The sequence below is a fragment of the Triturus cristatus genome, chromosome 2_1, assembly GCF_964204655.1.
Source record: "Triturus cristatus chromosome 2_1, aTriCri1.1, whole genome shotgun sequence".
Taxonomy (NCBI): Eukaryota; Metazoa; Chordata; class Amphibia; order Caudata; family Salamandridae; genus Triturus; species Triturus cristatus.
This window is the reverse complement of record NC_140581.1, coordinates 992,966,736-992,986,600: the sequence shown is the minus strand read 5'-3', so window position 1 is coordinate 992,986,600 and position 19,865 is coordinate 992,966,736. Positions and strand designations below refer to the sequence as shown.

The 19,865-nt window shown below is 40.8% G+C and overlaps 1 protein-coding gene across 2 annotated transcripts in view; it reads right to left on the bottom strand.

Annotated features, from left to right (window-relative positions):
• The window catches only part of MLLT3 (MLLT3 super elongation complex subunit), a 504,841-nt gene that overhangs the window by 269,606 nt on the left and 215,370 nt on the right, over positions 1-19,865 (bottom strand). For both annotated transcript variants that reach the window (XM_085634429.1, XM_085634424.1), the window contains one exon: positions 3,319-3,401. In XM_085634429.1, coding sequence (XP_085490555.1) covers positions 3,319-3,401 — 83 coding nt within the window. The remainder of the gene's footprint in view (positions 1-3,318; positions 3,402-19,865) is intronic.

Below are 19,865 nucleotides of genomic sequence, written 5' to 3'. Positions count from 1 at the left end.
GTTTTTGAGAGCTGCTAATTATAAAAGAATTGCATTTTTTGCCACCTGGATGGTATATTATACTCCAGAAGCACTAAATAAAATGTATCCAGAGGTGATAAATAGTTGCTTTCGCTGTGGTACTTAAACAGCAGGAGGTTGGCGACATTTTTTTTTCCTGTCCCAAGTTAAAGGTTTTTTGGGAAAAAATATTTGCATACATTAGTGGCGCGATTAGGAAAATTTATAAACCTTCAGTAGAAGCTGCTATGTTCGGCATAGGGAGTAAGGAGGTTATACTCTCCGAATTTCGGGGACGTTTTCTTGCTATCGCTATGTTGGTTGCCCGTTCATTGATTTTACAAAACTGGAGATCATTGGAAATACCGTTATTTGAGAAATGGTTGAGTAAAATGAAACGTACAAAATGTTTTGAAGAAGCTTATGCTAAGCGGTGGGGGCAACTAAGAAATGTGATGGTCTGGGATTATTTTGCTGATTGTTAATTTGATAATGGGGTCTTTTTTCTTTTTTTTTTGGTTGCTATATGTATTTATTATGTGCTTAATCAGGATGCGATTTGTTTACAGTGCAACATTTTTTGTGATGTGTAAATAATGACTATTTCCTTTTTGGCTCTGCACAATAAAAAAACAATAATACATTTTTTTTAAAAAGAGTAGAATGCCTTTGACAAGTTAATACAAATCTTCCTACATTCAGTGCAAAATCAATTCAAAATACTAAAATGACTAAGGCTATGGCTAGATACAGCAACCTGAGAACCAATGTGAGTGACCGGTACTTATCAGAACCATATGACCTGGGGAAAAGCGCAAGGGAGGGTTGCCTGCTTTTCATAAATGTTCATGTTCACAATCAAATCCATGTCAGCCTCAAAATGAAGCACATATTCGCCAATTGGCAATTAAATCTGGACACCAGGCTACAAAAATGCAGGTTATGTTATTGACATGCAGGTGTTTACAGATGATGCTCAACCTTCTATGCCTGTGTTACTTGACATCTGCCGACAATTTCGGAATATACTCCAGGAAGAGTCAAATTGGATATTCATGCCTTAAAACTCTATACACCCCAGATGTAGTAGGCAACACTTGCATACACTGGCAACCGTTCTACTTCAAACACCTTGGGATGTGGTTTAACCTCTTCAGCGCTGCGCGGATTCCCGCGCGGTGCTGAAAGTTCTGAGCGCGGGCGGGGCCATGACGGAACGGTTCCGTCATAAGCACAGCCCAACCGACGTGCATGACGGAACCGTTCCGTCATCGGCGTCGAAGAGGTTAATTATGATATGCAATAATCTACCTTGACTAAGAAAAATAAAAAAATTCCAAAGTCAATGGATTCCTGGGCACCTAAATATCTAACCTTGGGGGAAAGAATCCAAATGATAATTTAGACAGTTACTTCAACACCTGCTTCTCTAATGAGGTCTTCAAACCAGATGATGCAGCAATCACCTCATTTCTTTGGAATATGAGGAATCCCAGAATCTCCGAGTAAAACAAGGCGAAGGAAGAACTGGACAGGATAAATCTAGAAAACCTCTATGAATATCAATCCGCCTACTTAATTTGGAAAAGTGCACTTTGGGTGATAAAAGACAAAAAAAATCCCTATACAGATAGAAAGTGAGCTATCTCTACTTTGACTGAACCTATTGGATGCTGAAAGCAACTTCATTCATTTATTGAAAAAATAACAAATTGTTGCTCTTCCCATAATCTCGTTATGGTAGGAGAAAAAAAGATTTTAATTGAGGTGGTACACTATATTTTGGGATGGTTAGCAAGATACTGAAAAGTTCATTGTAGGGGATTAAAAGCATCAAGAAAATACAACCTACAGACTTCTACAGATTGTTAAACCTGAAAGCCTCTCAAAGCCACACAGGGCCTATTCACCAATCAGACGGGGGGGGGGGGGGGGTTACAGAAATTAACTTGTCTTTAAAATCTACAAACTCTTATTGAGGCAATGTCCAAATTAAAGCACAAACTCAACTAAATGGGACCAAAATGTGAATTCAGATAGCCATCAATCTCTATCATGAGATCAATGGTTGTACATATAGAATCCAGCATTTGTCTCAAGTCTCTAGTACCCTGGCCCAAACAGGAGCCCTAAATGTTCATGGTCTGTTCTGAACTCCAGCAAGTGAGCGAAGTTAGGGCATCTCCTCAGTGATAGATGTTGGCATGTCAAGAAGGTGAAGGGGATTTAATGCACCCAATGCACCCCTTTTAATCCTAAACACCTAAGATCATTAAAGAGGCAATGCAGAATGAAAGCGCACCCAATACCATAGTGGTCTGCGTACCTGGTAATGTTATTCGAGATTTGCCTAGCTGTGATGGGCATGATCTGCTCTCCCTTGACTTACTCTTGCCTATGGCTCCAAATGCCTAATTATCTATTTGGTAAATTGTTAGTCGGATCTTCAGTAACACATGGCAAAGAAACAAACCTACATAATCTTTGCACCTCAGACATATACCAAAAGCTGTACAACCATCTCCTCACTCTTGCTAAAAGTAGTCCAGCATACTGTACTTCGCTTTTTAGGTCTGGCCTGACCCAGCGCATGCGCTGATCTGGCGAGACTTATTGAGAGGGCTCCAAAAAGTGCTACCAGGCCAGCCTAGAGCTACAGTGCATGTGCGCGGGCACGCGCGCCACGCTTTACCGCGATTACTTTCACTTTCGCTGCCGCAGGGCCGCTTTGATGTTTGATCGTGATCGCGATCACTTTCACTTTCACGGCCGCTTTGCATAGCCAATAGGTCTCGCTTTTGGGACCTTATAAGTATTTAGTTATGCAACTGTTGCATGGCTAAACACTTATAAGGTCCCAAAGGCGAGACCTATTGGCTATGCCAATGCTGGTTATGTTTGTTAGTCTAATCTAACTTTGCCATATCATACTACTCTAGTTACAAATCTATTTAGGAGTTTTTAGAATAGTTCAACTTGTCTGTATTATTGCAGGACTATCTGTATATTGTTTATTTTATATGTTAGATTTCTGGCTGCCATGTGCCATACTGCTATAACATTCACAATTCTGTGATACATCAGTTACCTATTTGAGAATTGGATTATAATATCAGGAAAGCATACCTACAATTTTAAGATGTACAGCACAGTTTATTACATTCATTTAATTCCAATACAATTTGCAAAAAAATGAATAAATAAAAAAGGTAACTTAAAGAAGAAAAAAGAGGGATAAATTAAAACAAATTGCTACCTTTAGAAATTTAAGAGAAAATGGTTTTAATATAGTTGAAAAGAAAGCATAAGACTGCCTACCTTATTCCTGAAGTATACTTCAATTGGCAGAATGAAGCCAGCATAACCAGATTCTTCCACTTTGTATGGAGGATCCTTACACACTGTGAAGACACAAACAAGGCGATGTAAGATAATACCCAGCAATGAAAACCTCTGGCATTGTTATAAATTTGGTACAAATATCTATGGTCCTTATACAGTTTATGTATACTAGGATTTATGAAAAACCACGTATTCTTATTCAAAGCAAGACGATATCACAAACAAACCAGTGTGTCTGGGTGAACACATCAAGATCTTTCTTCAAAGCTGAAAGATCGGATAAGATAGAATGTATCTGGTATGTTTCTTTCCTAAGACACACTGTGAAATTTGTACTTTTTTTGTTAACTCTACGCTGTACCTTTGATATGGTCTACTATTATTTAAACTTCCATCTTCACTATTATCAAAGTAGATCAGCATGTCTGGATTGAAGAGCATTAATCAGGGAGAAATGCCTGTGTCAAATTTTCCCTAACGTAAATCACATGGAAACTAAAAGCTGCTGGTCTGTATACTAAGTTAGATTGAACCTTTGCTTGGAATTTACAAAAAATTTTAAAATGTGTGACCCCAGTATGCATAGCTGTTTCAGCCTGTGCATGTATTCTGTCCCAAAAAAGCTTGTAAACAGGCTGCACAGGTGCTGTGTGGCTCAATGTTTTCAAACTTTAGACTTCTGTAGACCCACAAATACTCATTACTGGAACCCAGGGGGTTGGCGGGAGGGGGCGGTGTTAACTCATTATTAGAATCTGGGGACCCCCACTGAGTAGTTACTGGAAGCAGTGTTCCCCGGCCTAAACATTTTCAATAATTTGAACAGCAAAACAATACATAAAAGGATACAGAAACGAGCATTCATCAAACAAATATACAAATTATCAAATATTTTACTCAATTCTCAAACAAATATTTTAAAAAATCTAAATCTGAATGGAAATTTTTAAGCTTTTCTAAAAATTCTATTGAGAATACTCACTATTCATACTAAATTCTGTTTGATGTGCTTGCACTGCTCTCATGAAGCAATCTGAGGTCTACTATACCTTGATTTTAAGATTCCAATTTCAAATTCCGTCACATTTACCGAATGTTTTCAAATGTTCTATTGCAAATTTTGCTTCTTTATTTAGATACACTTTGTTAATCTGTTAATATTATTTAATTTTCTAGGCAGTCACGGACCCTTTGAGAAGGCCTTGCAGAGACCACAGGGGTCCCCGTATCACAGGTTAAGAACCACTGGTGTAGAAGATTATCAAAAAATGATTACTTGAATTTCCTTTTAGTCCAGAATGAGCCAGATAATATTGTATTATTTCCTCTTTTGGTGATTCCCTTTGGTCCAATTTAAATATGTGGACCACCATTTATTTCTATTACCAACACTGATAAGGGCTTCCAATCTACATTTTAAACTATCTTTTTGTTAATCCTTGAACCAACTATTTAGACCAGAAAATTATTGCCGGTGCATAGTGCTGTTCCAAGGTTTTACATTAAGATAGCGACTGAACTCATGCTTTTGTGTGTTGCTAAAATTGGGGAATGGTCATTGTCTACAGTACATTACAGAGGATTTTCTTCTCAAGTTCCTTACTCTTCACAACATTAATGCCGTTTGATATATCCCAAAAAATCTGCTGTGGTACATAGGAATTCTCCACTTGCAACATCTGGAACAGGGCGATTCTAAACTGGTAGAGGGGTGTTTGACCTGCTGCTAGTGCTACACTACTACTCAGGTATATTTTACATAAACACCTTAATAATGAAATTCAAACCAATTCTGTCACTAAATATCCCGTTTCCTAAAAACGAGAAAATCATCTCCAGGCCTGTCTCCTTTGTAGTAGTTTCGCAAGTAATAGTTACAAAGTATCAACAAGCTACAAGCCAAAATTATTTGCAAAGGTATAAATATGTAAAGAACTCTGGTTTAAACTAAAAAGAGTTCCTAACAATATTCTCGCCAAACTGGAAAAAAATGTTCACTCCAGGCATTGGCGCCGACCATCAGCTTCAACTAGCTTAACATATCTTGCAACAAATGCAACCACACCTGCTTTCCTCATTAGGTACCCAGATATCGACTTATTACCCGTAGTCGTCCTAACGCACCATTCCAAATCTTTTTAGACTTGCATACAAATAATGGTTCTCCAGGGCCGGCCAGCAATCAAAAACAGCCAGCAAACGTATGTTCAAACCAGACACTTTTTACCATCTCTCTTCAGCTCGATTTCTCCGTCGCTTACACTCTCTCTTTATACTCCCTTCCACTGTGGTATAACTAGGCTCCAACTTCTTCAGGCCTACTGGAAAATGCTCAATAAGATAAATAGCTATTCCAGCCATAGTTTCAATTTTAAAGAACATAACGAGATATGTATTCAGTGTAAGTAATTTTCTTAACCCTGTCAAGGGTTTAAATTAGTCTCAAGTAAGCAGTCAAATGTAGAAAAAGCTACAGATTTAATTCCGGTACTCAGATTTTTGGGGTTCATCTCTCCCCTGTAGAGAACAATGTCTCCTGACTACACTAGTCATTCAATCAGATAAAAAGACCAACAGCTGGGCCTTGACCATCAATACCCGATCTCCATAAAATGTGTCAACTGTGCAGAACGGGTATCAAATTTCCCTCAGCGCCTTAAAGGGAGAAAAATGGGGCTTCTCAAGTTCTTCGACAGTGGATAGCTTTCTATGAAACATACAAGCTTGCCACGTCTGCTGAACTGATAGAACATGTGGGCACCTGCCACTTTCCAGCTTTGTCAGTGTGGACAGGCCGCATACACTATTACTACTGCAGCCAAAGAGTGTGTACAGAATTTACTTCTAGTAAGTGAAAGCAAGCAAAATAAATTTCACTTGTCAGAACTGTGCCTGTATGAGAAGATTAAGAAAAAAAAATGTGTGGTTATTGTGTGCGTATGCGTGTGTGTGAGTATTTACGTCATGGCAGTGAAAATAAATGTGGCCTAAAAGCATATATTGTTTAGAGTAACAGTACTAATTGCAAATGTATCACTATAGTGCAAAGGTCGCATTCGGGTTTATTACCACAGTGCAGCAAATTTTACATGATAATACCAATTTATTTTGCCTGACAGGTTGCATGCAACAATAACCTAACACAAAAACTTTTTGCCCAATAGTCACAAGATCTCTTCAATTCGAATTTACCATCCTGCACAAAATTAACCCCTGGCATCCTGGTGTTGGTTAAATACCTTTTGTTAAAACAAAGAACCATGAAAACAAATGCCATAAACCATATATGTAGAGGCGTATAGTATAATATACTTATTAACATTTTTTAGGATCATTAATGATCATTGCCCCTTCCCACACACAATGGTAATAAATATGTTACACACTGCACATCTGAAAATATAGCACAATTAGTTAAATGTAGAGGTGGGCAAGCCACCAAATCATCAAGGAGAGCAGACCCCAGCTATAAATTTGGCTTGACCTTACTTTCAAAGCTTAAGCTGAGCCCATGAGATGATGTCGGGTATGACTTCAGTCCCTAGTTTCTCATTCTTGTTCTGCATTTAATTAAAACTATGAGTTCTGTAAAGGATAAAAATAAAGTTCCAATTTTATTTATGATCATACTGTGTTACAGGAGTTCTCCAATATGCAGGATGTTGTTTGACTTTTCATTTTTTAAGGAGTTGCATAATGGAAGGGAGAGTGGAGAGGGAATAAGTTCATCCAGGCCTCTGATTCGAGCCATGTTTGAGCTTGCCCTGGCTCTCTAGCCTGTAGACAACTTTCAATAAAAAAAGAATACATACCCGCTGGTATTTATTTAAAATTTAGCTCGCCTGGCTTTGAGACTTAGTAAGGGTAGCTTGATTTATAAGTTCTATTTGCTTTGAAACAGACTAAAGTTAAACCCGTTTTAGTCTTCTTACATGCCAGTATATTTTCGATTTATTTCTACATTTAGAAGGAAAAATGTATTTTACTTAACTTATGAAGTAAACAATAATTAAGCCTACTTTTTAATAAAATCGAATTCGAGAACTGCATTACATTTTAAAGTTCGCCCAAGACTGATTTTTAAAAATAAATCTTAACATGTGGAGGTTCACAGTGGCACCATACTCTTGTTAAGGCGTGTCACACTGAGCATTAGTATTTCCGGCTGCTCCGCCAACTGATATTTGCCGCCACTGAAAGGTCAGTCAGGTTGAGAGGCCTTGTTTATACTGCTCCAATGACCTTTGACAGTGCAGGTGTGGAAATTATCAGCCGAGAGCAAAAGCTATTGGAAATGTGGAAGGCCAATTAACACACTGTTTACCCAGGTGGGGATGCAATCCTGAATATTTATGCCCAGAAATAACCTGGCCGAAACAATTAAAACCCCTGTGCAATAAATGGTGCTGCCCAAGTCTCCCTTCAGATCAATGTAAACATTAACTAATTTAGCTCCGACCAAGTCTCAAATGCTACTGATTTGCAAAGTCATGTCAGCAAGAGTGTGTTTTTCATCCTCTCACACGAAGTAAATCAACTTCAAGGTCATGTGCCATAAAGCAACTTACGAATCCAAAGAATGTGACATTTTAATAAAGTTCTAAACCTGCCAAACTCAGAATTCTATAAAAGTTCTTAGGATAGTGTAATGATGAAGGATGTCTCGTAGACAGGTCACTTAGAACAGGTTATAGGTTTATTCCTTAAGTTACAAAGTCCAAGTAAAACTCCTGTAAGGCCTCTGCTAAGTCCCTATATGAGCCCCACCAGGAGCAGCCTCCCTGCTGCTCAGCCCATCTCTTCCAACTGCCAACTCCTCCAGTCCCACACACACAACATTCCAAGTGACATCACTCATGGCTGAGCAGCAAGGGACAGGACAGTAATGAGGAAGATGCACCAACAACAACAATAGGTTACAGCACATCTCCCTTCCTTAGAAAAACTAAGCAAAAGATATAAATGCATTTAGTCAGGATGGCACAAAATAACTTCGTTTGCATAAACAAAAATACACATCTTGAAAGAATTCATAAAGAGATACAACAAGCAATTGAAAATACATAAGGCACCCAAATTAGAAAATACTCGCTAGAAAATACAATGAGCCCCATCCCCCTCCCTAGGGAAACTAATTAGATGGGTACTCACCACCAACAAATTAACAATAATAGGGTAAACACACCTCCCCACAGAGGAATACCCCTCCCTAAGACATACAGAGCATTGTAATAGGGAAAACACCTCCCAAAGACTCATCGAATATTGTAATAGGGAAACGCACCTCCCTATGACTCCAAAACTTAGTAATAGGGGAAAAAAAAAACACCTCCCTATAGGGGAAAACACCTCCCAAAGACTCACTGAACTTGTAATAGGGAAAATACACCTCCCTATGATACTCTGACCACTGTAATAGGGAAAATACACCTCCCTATGATACTCTGAACACTGTAATAGGGGAAAAACACCTCCCTATGATACTCTGAACACTCTAATAGGGGAAAAACACCTCCCTATGATACTCTGAACACTGTAATAGGGGAAAAACACCTCCCTATAGGGGAAAACACCTCCCAAAGACTCACTGAACTTGTAATAGGGAAAATACACCTCCCTATGATACTCTGACCACTGTAATAGGGAAAATACACCTCCCTATGATACTCTGAACACTGTAATAGGGGAAAAACACCTCCCTATGATACTCTGACCACTGTAATAGGGAAAATACACCTCCCTATGATACTCTGAACACTGTAATAGGGGAAAAACACCTCCCTATAGGGGAAAACACCTCCCAAAGACTCATCTAATATTGTAATAGGGAAAACACACCTCCCTATGAGACTCAGAACACTGTAATAAGGAAAAACTTTCCCTATGAAACTCCAAAATTTCAAATACTGTAATAGGGGGGAAAAAAAAACACCTCCCTATAGGGGCAATACCTCCCTAAAAAAAACAAAAAAAAACTCAACTCCAGAAATGGCATTAGTAGTTTAGAACTTAGTAATTCCAGCACAAGCAAAACTGTGGCATCATATAACATTAGTACACAATCTACGTAAACAAGAATACTCTATTGCACTGAATATTACAACCACAGCTGCTTCTAAGTGAGCACAAGAACAGTCTTACCGTAGAGCTGTTGCAAAATGTCCCATAAATATCTGAACATGGACCCAGATGTCACCCTGCCCGTAGATCGTGAAGCATGACTACATCAAACCAAACTAGATCAAAAAAAAACAAAAAAACGAATACACGAGGATCCCACGACGTGAAGAAAGTACATTTCCACGGTTGTAATACTGCTCGAAAAGGTATCCAAAATCTTTTCCTGCACCGAGAAGACGATGCGTGGTTGGTAAAATATGAGCATTTTCAGCTTGTACAATGTATAGTACCAGGATAGTGTATGTACACTATTCATGCAGTTAGCTCTGAGAAACATGTTCCGTCAGCTCCACGAATGTAAACACAAAATGGCGCCACGCCCATCACGTCGTGCCGGAAGGCTCACAGCACATCCAAACTGCAATGCGTTCATAAGCAGCCAAAGAGCTCCGTACTGCAATTGACGTCACTCAAAGATCCTACAGGAGCCACGCGCCACACAAAGACTAAGGTAAAAGACACACGCCGATACTTCTGAATTTGAACTTGAGGTAAACGGTTAAACCGCCCAAAGTTGCAAGACCTCAAATGTGCCCAGGGTCACACAATTTGTTGCTGTAAATACCTCAAAGGCATAGGCAGTGTCAATCCGAAATACAATACTCACACCAGCAGTGCTGATTTACTTCACAACGCGTCGCACACTTTCCACTGGAGCACCGAGGTTCACATTATAAGCATTGTCACCTCAGCAGCCTCTAGAATAAATAGTAAACCACCGGACAAGGTTGCATTTGAAGAAGATGTACGCCTCACCAGGGTGCACCTCCGTGTTCATGTCTCCGTGTCTTATGTCACATCACATAGCAGGAATCACTGCACAAAAGCCGCAACTTTAAACCAGGCACTCGCAGCGGGAGAATGACATCCAACTCTTCAACTCTTGTGATTTTTACGCTGCCGATTTTCACGCTAGTCCTCAGCCTTGTCTCAGATTAAAGCTGTCAAACACCCCATCGATCCTCAGGGTTCTCGTAGGCAGGCAACAGGAACTAGCAATTGAACAGTAGGGCGACCGGTGAAAAGGTCACTGGTGGGGCTCTTAAATGTTAACTATCTAAAATGCACAGCTAGTTCCAGTTCCAGTTAAATTTCCTTATACACATCCTCAGTTCCAGTACTAGTATTTTCCTCCAGTAACACACAGGTTCCTCAAAAACCCGCACTTAAATTCACTTGAAGTTCCTTCCTTTTCTCTTGAAAAATCCTTTAAGCGTCAGAAACCATAGTCCATAGAAGCACACACGTAAGTTCTTTCCAGTCGTCGCCAGTGTAATGATGAAGGATGTCTCGTAGACAGGTCACTTAGAACAGGTTATAGGTTTATTCCTTAAGTTACAAAGTCCAAGTAAAACTCCTGTAAGGCCTCTGCTAAGTCCCTATATGAGCCCCACCAGGAGCAGCCTCCCTGCTGCTCAGCCCATCTCTTCCAACTGCCAACTCCTCCAGTCCCACACACACAACATTCCAAGTGACATCACTCATGGCTGAGCAGCAAGGGACAGGACAGTAATGAGGAAGATGCACCAACAACAACAATAGGTTACAGCAGATAGCTGTTAGCCAGGTGGCACTCGCTCTAAGATATAGCAAAATCTGCTTTTTAAAATGTAATATTATAAAAACAAAACTGAACAAAAAAATCTGTGCAATGGGGGGTCCTATTTTGTTTTCAGATTCATGAGTTGTGCCAGCTTTTCAAGATAGCCACACTGGATAAAAATGTGTTCGATGCGTATAAAAGCGAATCATTTACACGGTCATGGAGTAACATGAAAAATCTGTCAGGACTCGGGGCAGGGGCACACACTGTTGCGTAGCCCTCCTTTAGAGATTACTGACATGTATTAATAAAAGAACTGCATTCCACATAGTGAACCAGAGTCTAGTTCATAAAGTGATATATAAAGCAAGTGACCCAAAAGTACACTGCAGTAATGATGGGTATGAAGCACTATATAACTAACACAATATGATATGATACAACACAATAACACATAACAACGTGATTAAATTGTGGAGCACTGCATCAACTTTAAAGCTAGTACTAAATTTTCTCATGAGCTCAAATGCTACTTCAGTTCAAATCCTAACCCAAAATCCTCAGAGTTTGGGTTTTCAATATGTATGGCCCAATATACACAACAAGCAAGCAAATACTAGTTTTGTGACCCAAGGCAGAAGCTATTTAATCTGTGGATTTATTTTATGGCAGTATAGCCCGCTGCCAAGGGTTATGCTGGTTGTTAAAGGCCCTGAATTTGGGGTATTTGCCTGTGCTGCAGGTTAGCACCTATAAAGAGGAAGACAGCCTTCAACAAAAGGTATAGCCCAAGGCAGAAGGGCTATAATCCTATTAGGACACTCCATTCACGAAGAATGGGTAACAACCTTTACAACGCGGTCATTACACTGCGATACATTTACATCACGGTCGTTACGACTTGCGGTGGATGGCGCTCTACACTAAGGAATAGTATGATTTACTATTCCAACACCTTCCCTACTGTTACACACACTGGAGTTGGAATAGTAAATCATACTATTCCTAAATCCAGCACCTCTAGCGCAAGTCGCATTAACGACTTGCGTTGTAATAACTGCGATGTAACGTACTGTGATCTAAATGATCATATTGTATCGTCACATATCCACAAAGAATACAATGTTCTACATTAAAAAGGAGAACTAGAAAGACAAACATTGGAAGGTTGGCGCTTAAGGATTCGAACAGCTAATACTGGCCCTGACCCATTCCATTGTTGTACATAAAGCTCTCAAAATTCCAGTGATCTCATTATTAATTATTAATTTTCAGTAGGTATTTCTACATAAACCACAGTTTTTGTTGCATAAAAGTTATAGAAATATAACCACGTTCTGGAAAGCTTCCAAGAATTTAAATCTTACAAGCAAATCGAAGAGTTACGAATTATTATTAGACTATCCATACTGGAATCTGAATTTAAAAGTGAATGCTTATTTATTTTTGCACTTTGACAGTGTCAAGAACCAGAGCGCTTTACAATATGAAATAGAAAAACAACGAACAAGCAAATACATGTTAAGAACAATGTAGGTTGTTCATTGAGATTGAACCTATACTGCAGGGATGGCACTATCAGTCCAAGTACAATATGAGGGTGCACATTATGCTCCCTCCTTTGGTGAGAGGTGTTCTTAGACAGTTTTAAAGGCGGAAACTGTTGTGGCCTGTCGGATATGTGCCAGAGAGCTGAAAATGTTGTGATATTTATTCAAGTTTGTTTACCATGGTCAATGGTTGAGCTACAGTACTAGGGATAGACAAAACCCAAACCTAATCTGGGTCTGTGCTCAAAGAGAAAAAAGAAAACCGTGTGTGACTGCAGCGTCTAACCTACCTTCTGTGCGTGGGCTCTATGAAGAATTGAGAGCAAATAAAACACTAGTCATCGAGGCAACCGGACAGATTCGTACCATTTCAGTGGTATACTCCCAGCATACTACAGCGAACAAATTTTCCAAAATATACTGCGTGCCAGGAGAGACCATTCCATGAGAGGCAAACACTACCATATTAACTAACCAAGCACCTGCCATCTGAGCAGCTCCCCAGGATACATTTGTTCTACACAGAGGATGGTGTACCTCTTAAAGCTGCAAAAGAATCAAGGTAAATTTGCCACAATTGGGCAAGCCGATATTCAACTGCTGCAGTTCAGCTCATTTTCAAGTTTTCATCCGCTTGGAACAGACTCATACCGTCATTGTCATAAGAAGACCAGCCAGGTGGGTCGTGCAGGGTGACTAGGGAGGAGTTTTGGAAGGCCAGGATAAGGCACTGGGGTAGAAAGTTCAGCGAAGAAGGCAGAGTGCCGAATGATGATCATGTCAACGTTTCAGGATGGGAACAGGCTGTGCAGGGATAGCAGGGTAAACAATTCTAAACTGCTGGAACATTCTTCAAAGCCTTTTCAAGAACTTTAGACAAATCCATTATTGGGAGGATTTCCTATAAATTGCATTCCTTTTTTACTAGGGTACACTGTAAAACAAAGCACAAGAGTCTGAGCCTTGGCTGCTAGCAATTATAATCACAAGAGGCACTTTAACTACAACCGCTCAAAGATCAGCATATCAAATAGCTTGCTATCTTCTCTAGCTCAAAGCACACGGATCACCCGTTTACTTGCATTTACAATGTAAAGTTTTGCATTTCATAGTCATAGCTATGAAACATTACTCCTTAAAGTCTCAGAGCCACTTACACTACAAGCTGAAATATCTTATGTGCAACAGATGATTAACACAAAAGCATGTTACTGGGGGATCTTGATCCATATTCAGGAGGGCCAAATTACACTTCCAAACAATGGAAATTAAAGTTTATATTCGGTTTCCTTTGAACTATATTTCAAATGCACCCACCCACAGACTTCTTCAATCTTTGATTCTGGAGGAAGATGGGAGTCTGCTAAGAGAAACTCACTGCTGTTTCCTTATGAGGTACGCTTTGTGACCTTCCCCCATGAGGTGAACATAATTTCTTAATGGTGAATGCACTAGCGATGAAAAAAAGCCCAGTTTAGTACCTTTGTGCTGACAATGCGGCCAGATGAGTTACTGTTGCAATTTACTGATTTTAATATAAACTTAAGTTGACTAACTTGAAGAAAATTGCCCTCAAACACTGCTAATGCCCACCGATTCTCATTATATGGGATTAAACAATACTTTCATCAAATGCATCAGATATGAAAATTTCAAATTACTACCTATCTAACCAGCACTAAAATGTCAAAAGGGGCACTGAAGTGGCAGGTGAACTAGACATTTCTGGGATAATTCCAATCCATAACCACAAAAGACATGCTTAAAGTATTTTTTCAAGTTTCAGACTTACCAGTGAATATTGCATGCTTTTTTCTGCATGTTGTTTCAGTGGAACTCAATAAAATATATTTTATTACACTACATTACCAAAGTGTTCGGCTACTATAAGCGTGAACCACTTAATAGGATTTCTGCAATTTATACTACAACACGATCGTACTAGCCACACAACTGGAAACTACAGTTTAATCATAGCCAGTTTTGGGAATACTTCAAAAGATTATTGAAAAAGCAAATTGTAGGGTAAAATAAAAACAGCTGCATATTCCTTTCCTGTGTGCTATGAAGAAATCTGTTACAGTGATTATTTTATCCTAATATTCTAAGCCATTGGTCAGCTCACTTCTAATTGTGAATACTGTTCATTCAGTAACTGTGACTTGACCAACAGCCTTAAAAAGAAAATAAGGATAATCAGCAATTGCCTAGAAATTAAATGGTAACAAAGACCTGGTAGTTTCCTGGAACATAAGACCAATTGATAGAGCTGGGCTAGCCACTGAAAGTTCAAGCCAGGCATGAGCCTGAAGCCTGGCTCAGCTCAAGGTCCTGTTGGAACCATGAGCCCATAACGAGCCGTGCTTTCATGTGGCTTTTGCCTGCCTCCCTCCTTCTACCTAGATGTGGCATTACTGTCAGAGCTGCCAACTCTGGAATTGGAGAGCCAGTTTATGGTCTTGGCGTTGGTTCAAAATTTGTTGATTCTGGCCACATTTAATTTGAGCTTGCGTTGAATTTGTGCTGTATTTAAAAACTGGAGAAAATGAACTAGGAGGTACAAAAAAGCTCTAAAGTAAAGAAAAATAAATAGAGGCCGATTGCCTGGCTGATTTGTTCAAAGTAAAACCAGAAAACCTGGATAAATTGCAGCTTCTCCGCTTAAATTGTGTGATATTAAGCAGATACTTCATTTCACCTAAATTCTCATTTCACCTAAATTCTTTGTTCTCAATTATTGTTGCATATGAAAGCAGTTTCCAATATGTGAGTTCAGCCTACACGTTGAACAAAACTATCAAGTTAGTAAGTACTTCTCAGTGCAGTGCTTAATGTGCCTTATTAACGTTAAAGCTTCCACATGTTAAAGAAATAGATTTTTTAAAACATTTTTTAGAGACTTTACCATATTTTATTTGGATGTTTGCTGTGTGATTTACATAGCAATTATTTTCTGGCTCACCTCCTGCATGAGCTGTCTCGGCTCTACTCTCCCTATTAATTTGTTGGCTCGCCCAGCTCTACCAATTCAGTGAGTCCCACAGTAACTACTGTTTTTTACATTTCTAAAGCTCACACACTACATTCCTCTTGGAATAATGCATGTATGCCTATTACAACATGAATGGAGAACACTTCTGTTCCTTATGCACTACACCAAAACATGCTTTCTAGAAGCTACACTGCAACCATCGATTTGCAACCATGCAAAACAAAACCAATAAATAGAAACCTATCTGACAAAAAAATCCATTTGGGCTTATCAAAAGTAGGAAAGCCCTCAATTTCCAATAAGACACTTACTAGTAATTATTTAAGTCACGTCTACCATTACATAACAGATGCGCCATGTCCTACTGCCACGATGTCATAAGCCAACAGCAGGTCAACTGGTTCATCAAGGCCGTTTCTACAATACAGTCTTTCGCTCCAATTGCTGATGCCTCAGACAAAGCCAAGATCCTGCTACAAGACAGGCCAACCCAATGTCATCATGCATTAACCAATTTCAGAAGATCCTTTAGAATGTCACCTGAGAGGGAAACTCAAAGCAAACGACAACAGCAAAGGAAGTTTGGTGACTGCAATGATTCCCTTCTTCTCTGCAAAGCTAAAGAATACATTGTTTTGAATTTATAGCCGTACAGAAGCTGCTGTACACCTGGCCATGCTACAAAAGATCACTGTAGCAGATGCTTGGGTCAGCATCTGCCCTTACGACTCTCAAGGTCATGCCTTGATATGCTACAGAACAATCCATACGAGCCTTCATGGACTAATTTAGTATGCATAGTTTGCATAAATTGTTCTAACCAGGGCGATCAGCACTTTCATTTATGGAACGAAACCATCACAAGTTAATTGAATTTTGAGAGATGGATGGGAGGGAGGGGATTCAGGAGAACAGGGTTTCTGACAGCTGCAATGGAAAGTGAACAGGCTTATTCGATGCGCCTTCAGTCTAAAACTGCTGGTAGAGAAGGCCATGACTTACTACTAGAGCCCACTGATCAAGGGGTGCAAAATATGTATAGTCATAATCTGGAACACAAATCGGGGCACAAAACCTTTATATTATAAGGCAGACACTTTTGTGGAGGGAAGTTATATACATATGAGAGCTCTGAAGCAGCGGAAATGGAAAGGTAAGAAGACACGCAATACATATACAACACCTAACAAGCACTAGAGAAGTCAAAAAGTCCAGGTTTATTATGCTAATGCATCCAATATACGCATATTAGCTTGAGACACTGCTACTGCCGTCTGATTCTCAATCTAAATCTATGGGATTAAGCAATACTTCATCAAATGCAGCAGATAAGAATATTTCAGAGTACTACCTATCTAAACCACACTAAGGGTTCTATTACGATGTCGGGTGGAGCTACCTCTGCCAGACATAGTCTCGGTCATGGGACCCACCGACTGACTAGGATGTGACTGAACACTGTTCAATCGCATTCCAATACTTTACAATGGGAGCCTGTATTCCGGTCAGAATGCATGCTTCTATTGAAAATAGGAGGTGCAGTTCATCCCTGCACCCCGTGGCAGGCACCTGAAGGTGCCTGCCACGGGGTGCAAGGATCAACAGGGGGGGCACCTTCGGCCTCCAATCTGAGGCCGTACACCCAAGGAGGCCCTGCTGGGGGCCTCCAAAGTCGAGTTCAGACAGCCTTTCTGTGTCTGAAGACCCGGCACGGAAAGGCTGCTGAAACCAGACATTGTAATCCCAGGGGCGGAAAGAGCCATCCGTGAGAATACTGGCCACATTCAGACTGCCTGACTGACTCTGAGCCCGTCGGAAGCCATTCGGAATGACCATTCGGATTCCTTTCTGACCGCCTCCATCGTAATGAGGCGTTCGGAAAGGAAGCCGACCCGCATATTACGATGCAATATCAAAGTTTTAGGCTACTATATGCGTGAACCACGTAATGGGATTAAAGTACTTAATATAGGAAGACAGAAGGATGAGTTGCAAAGTAGTCTCTCATGCAGTCAGATGTGAGCAGTTGAGTAGAGATGGAGAGATGCACCCAAACAGCCAATAGCATTAGGTGAAGGACAAAAACACGACTGGGAGATCCCAAGATGTGATTGCCAAACCCTCAAGCCAATGGCGGAAATGAGGCTGGCAAACCCCAGATCTAAAAACAGTAGGATTCATCACTCCTACAATTTGCTATCTTTTGAAAAAAAAGTGCAATGCTTTTAAGAGACAAAAATGACTAACCTACACACCCACTTGTGGGAGAAACAATTGCATAAATAAATCCCTACACATCACCTCAAAAACAGTCCATCACAGCATTTACTAGAAGGCTAAAATATATTTATACAATAATCAAACATAATTTACAATGAAACCTCATAGGCTGAGGGATCAATCGATGAGGGTGGGTGGTGGAAATCAGGCCAGAATGACCAGTGGTCCTTCCGCCCAGGCCTGTACTCTCCTCTAAACACTTTTATTGCAGTGTTTCACATAAATCACTGTTTTTAAGATATCTGTATTAGTTTGAAATAGGTTAACAACTAACAGGTGGTATATAACTGTACTCCCATTGACCACTGACATATCCATACTGTTGGAAAACGAGGCAGCATCTGTGAGGCCTGCACAAATAACATCACTACATTTGTCCTTCACTGGGAACCAAACACCCAATTGTAGCGCCTGACTCTCAGAGGGTAGCGTTGCAGAGCAGTCTGAGGCTTACTCTAGGGAGGTGGTGTGGGCTAGTAATCGCCATTTGCAGGTGCACAAAAATAACACTCAATAATTGATTGTCCAGTCTGTACTTTGCTTTATAAAAGTAAGAGTACATTTATTAAACACACACACCACTCAATACTATGCATCAATTTACAAATATACATAAGCTGTTGGAATTACTTTGTGACACTGCACAACATCTCCACCCCTCCCGCAAGGGGGGGGGGGGGGTCTAGTACCACCACTCTCATGTATGCACATCAACTTGCCCCCAATGCAGATAGTTGAACATAACCTGGAGCGAGGGCCCTGCGCACTGGCACCATCCCAGTGGCGACCCACCCCATTACCTCAACAAGCATTAAAAAGGGGTAAACCTGCCTTGGTGACACATGACCCTGACTGAGCATCTACTACTGACCATAAAGTATGCACCTCTATATCTAACGGGCTAGCAGTCTGGGGTCTTCACCTACGCGCAGCAGCAAGAATCCATGTTTACGCACACTTTAGAATGACAGTACTCATCACCTTGGTTGATCATTTGAATGCATTGCAATTACAGACCCTAAGGGCATCACAGATGAAATCACAGGATTGCGCATATACAGCCAGACACCCTAGCAGGACTGTCTGGCAACATAACCCCACTTGGCTTATGACATCTCCTTACACATGTGACTTACAGTCCCTTCAAAAGAAGTACTCCTGGCAACTACACTTCTCCTGCAGTGTGCCTCTTCACTTTAAAAGGAATCCCAGGTAAAAGCATTAGATTACGTAAATACAGCCAGACCCCCTAGCAGGAAGGTCCAGCAACATAACTCCATTTAGCTTAACATCACCTTACACAGGTACTTCACTTTACACCTGTGACTTTCAGTCCACCTAAAAAGACATAACCAATAGTAAATGCATTTCGGTGCAATTACACCACTTCACCTCCAGGGGATGCCCTTCTCCAGACATCCCCCAACTCAGCCCTTCACTCCGTGATGCACTTCATAGTACACCCTCAGCTGTAGAACATAAGTTCCAGCCTAGAAGGTGTTAAAGGCTGGCTGAGCCCTAGAGAGGTTATTCTTTCAGATGCCCCGTGAAACTTAGGGGTGGACTGTTCTTCTTTATGCTGGGGGAGACTGCGGTGCTCCTGCAGCCCCCCTGCACCCCTTTTCACACGTGAGGGTGACCCCTCCTCTGAGGGCCACCAGGCACCAAAATGGCAGATTTCTTCGTGCTGGGGGGGGCGGGTAGGAAGACTGGGCCTCGCCAGCAGCTCCCCCAGCACCTTTTCACAAGTGAGGGTGACCCCCCCCTCCTCTGGGGGCCACAAAGCACCAAAACGGCAGATTTCCAAATGCCTGGCGAGGCATTATGGGGCGCTTCATGCTCCTCTTTACCAGCCCCCGCCACTGGGAACACTCTCCTCTGCCCTCTGGGACTCTGAGGGGGTAGATTCAGCAGTGTGCTGTCATCACTGGCTCCCTGCGCCAGCCTTTTGCCAGGCTCTCCTTCTGGGCCTTTCTTC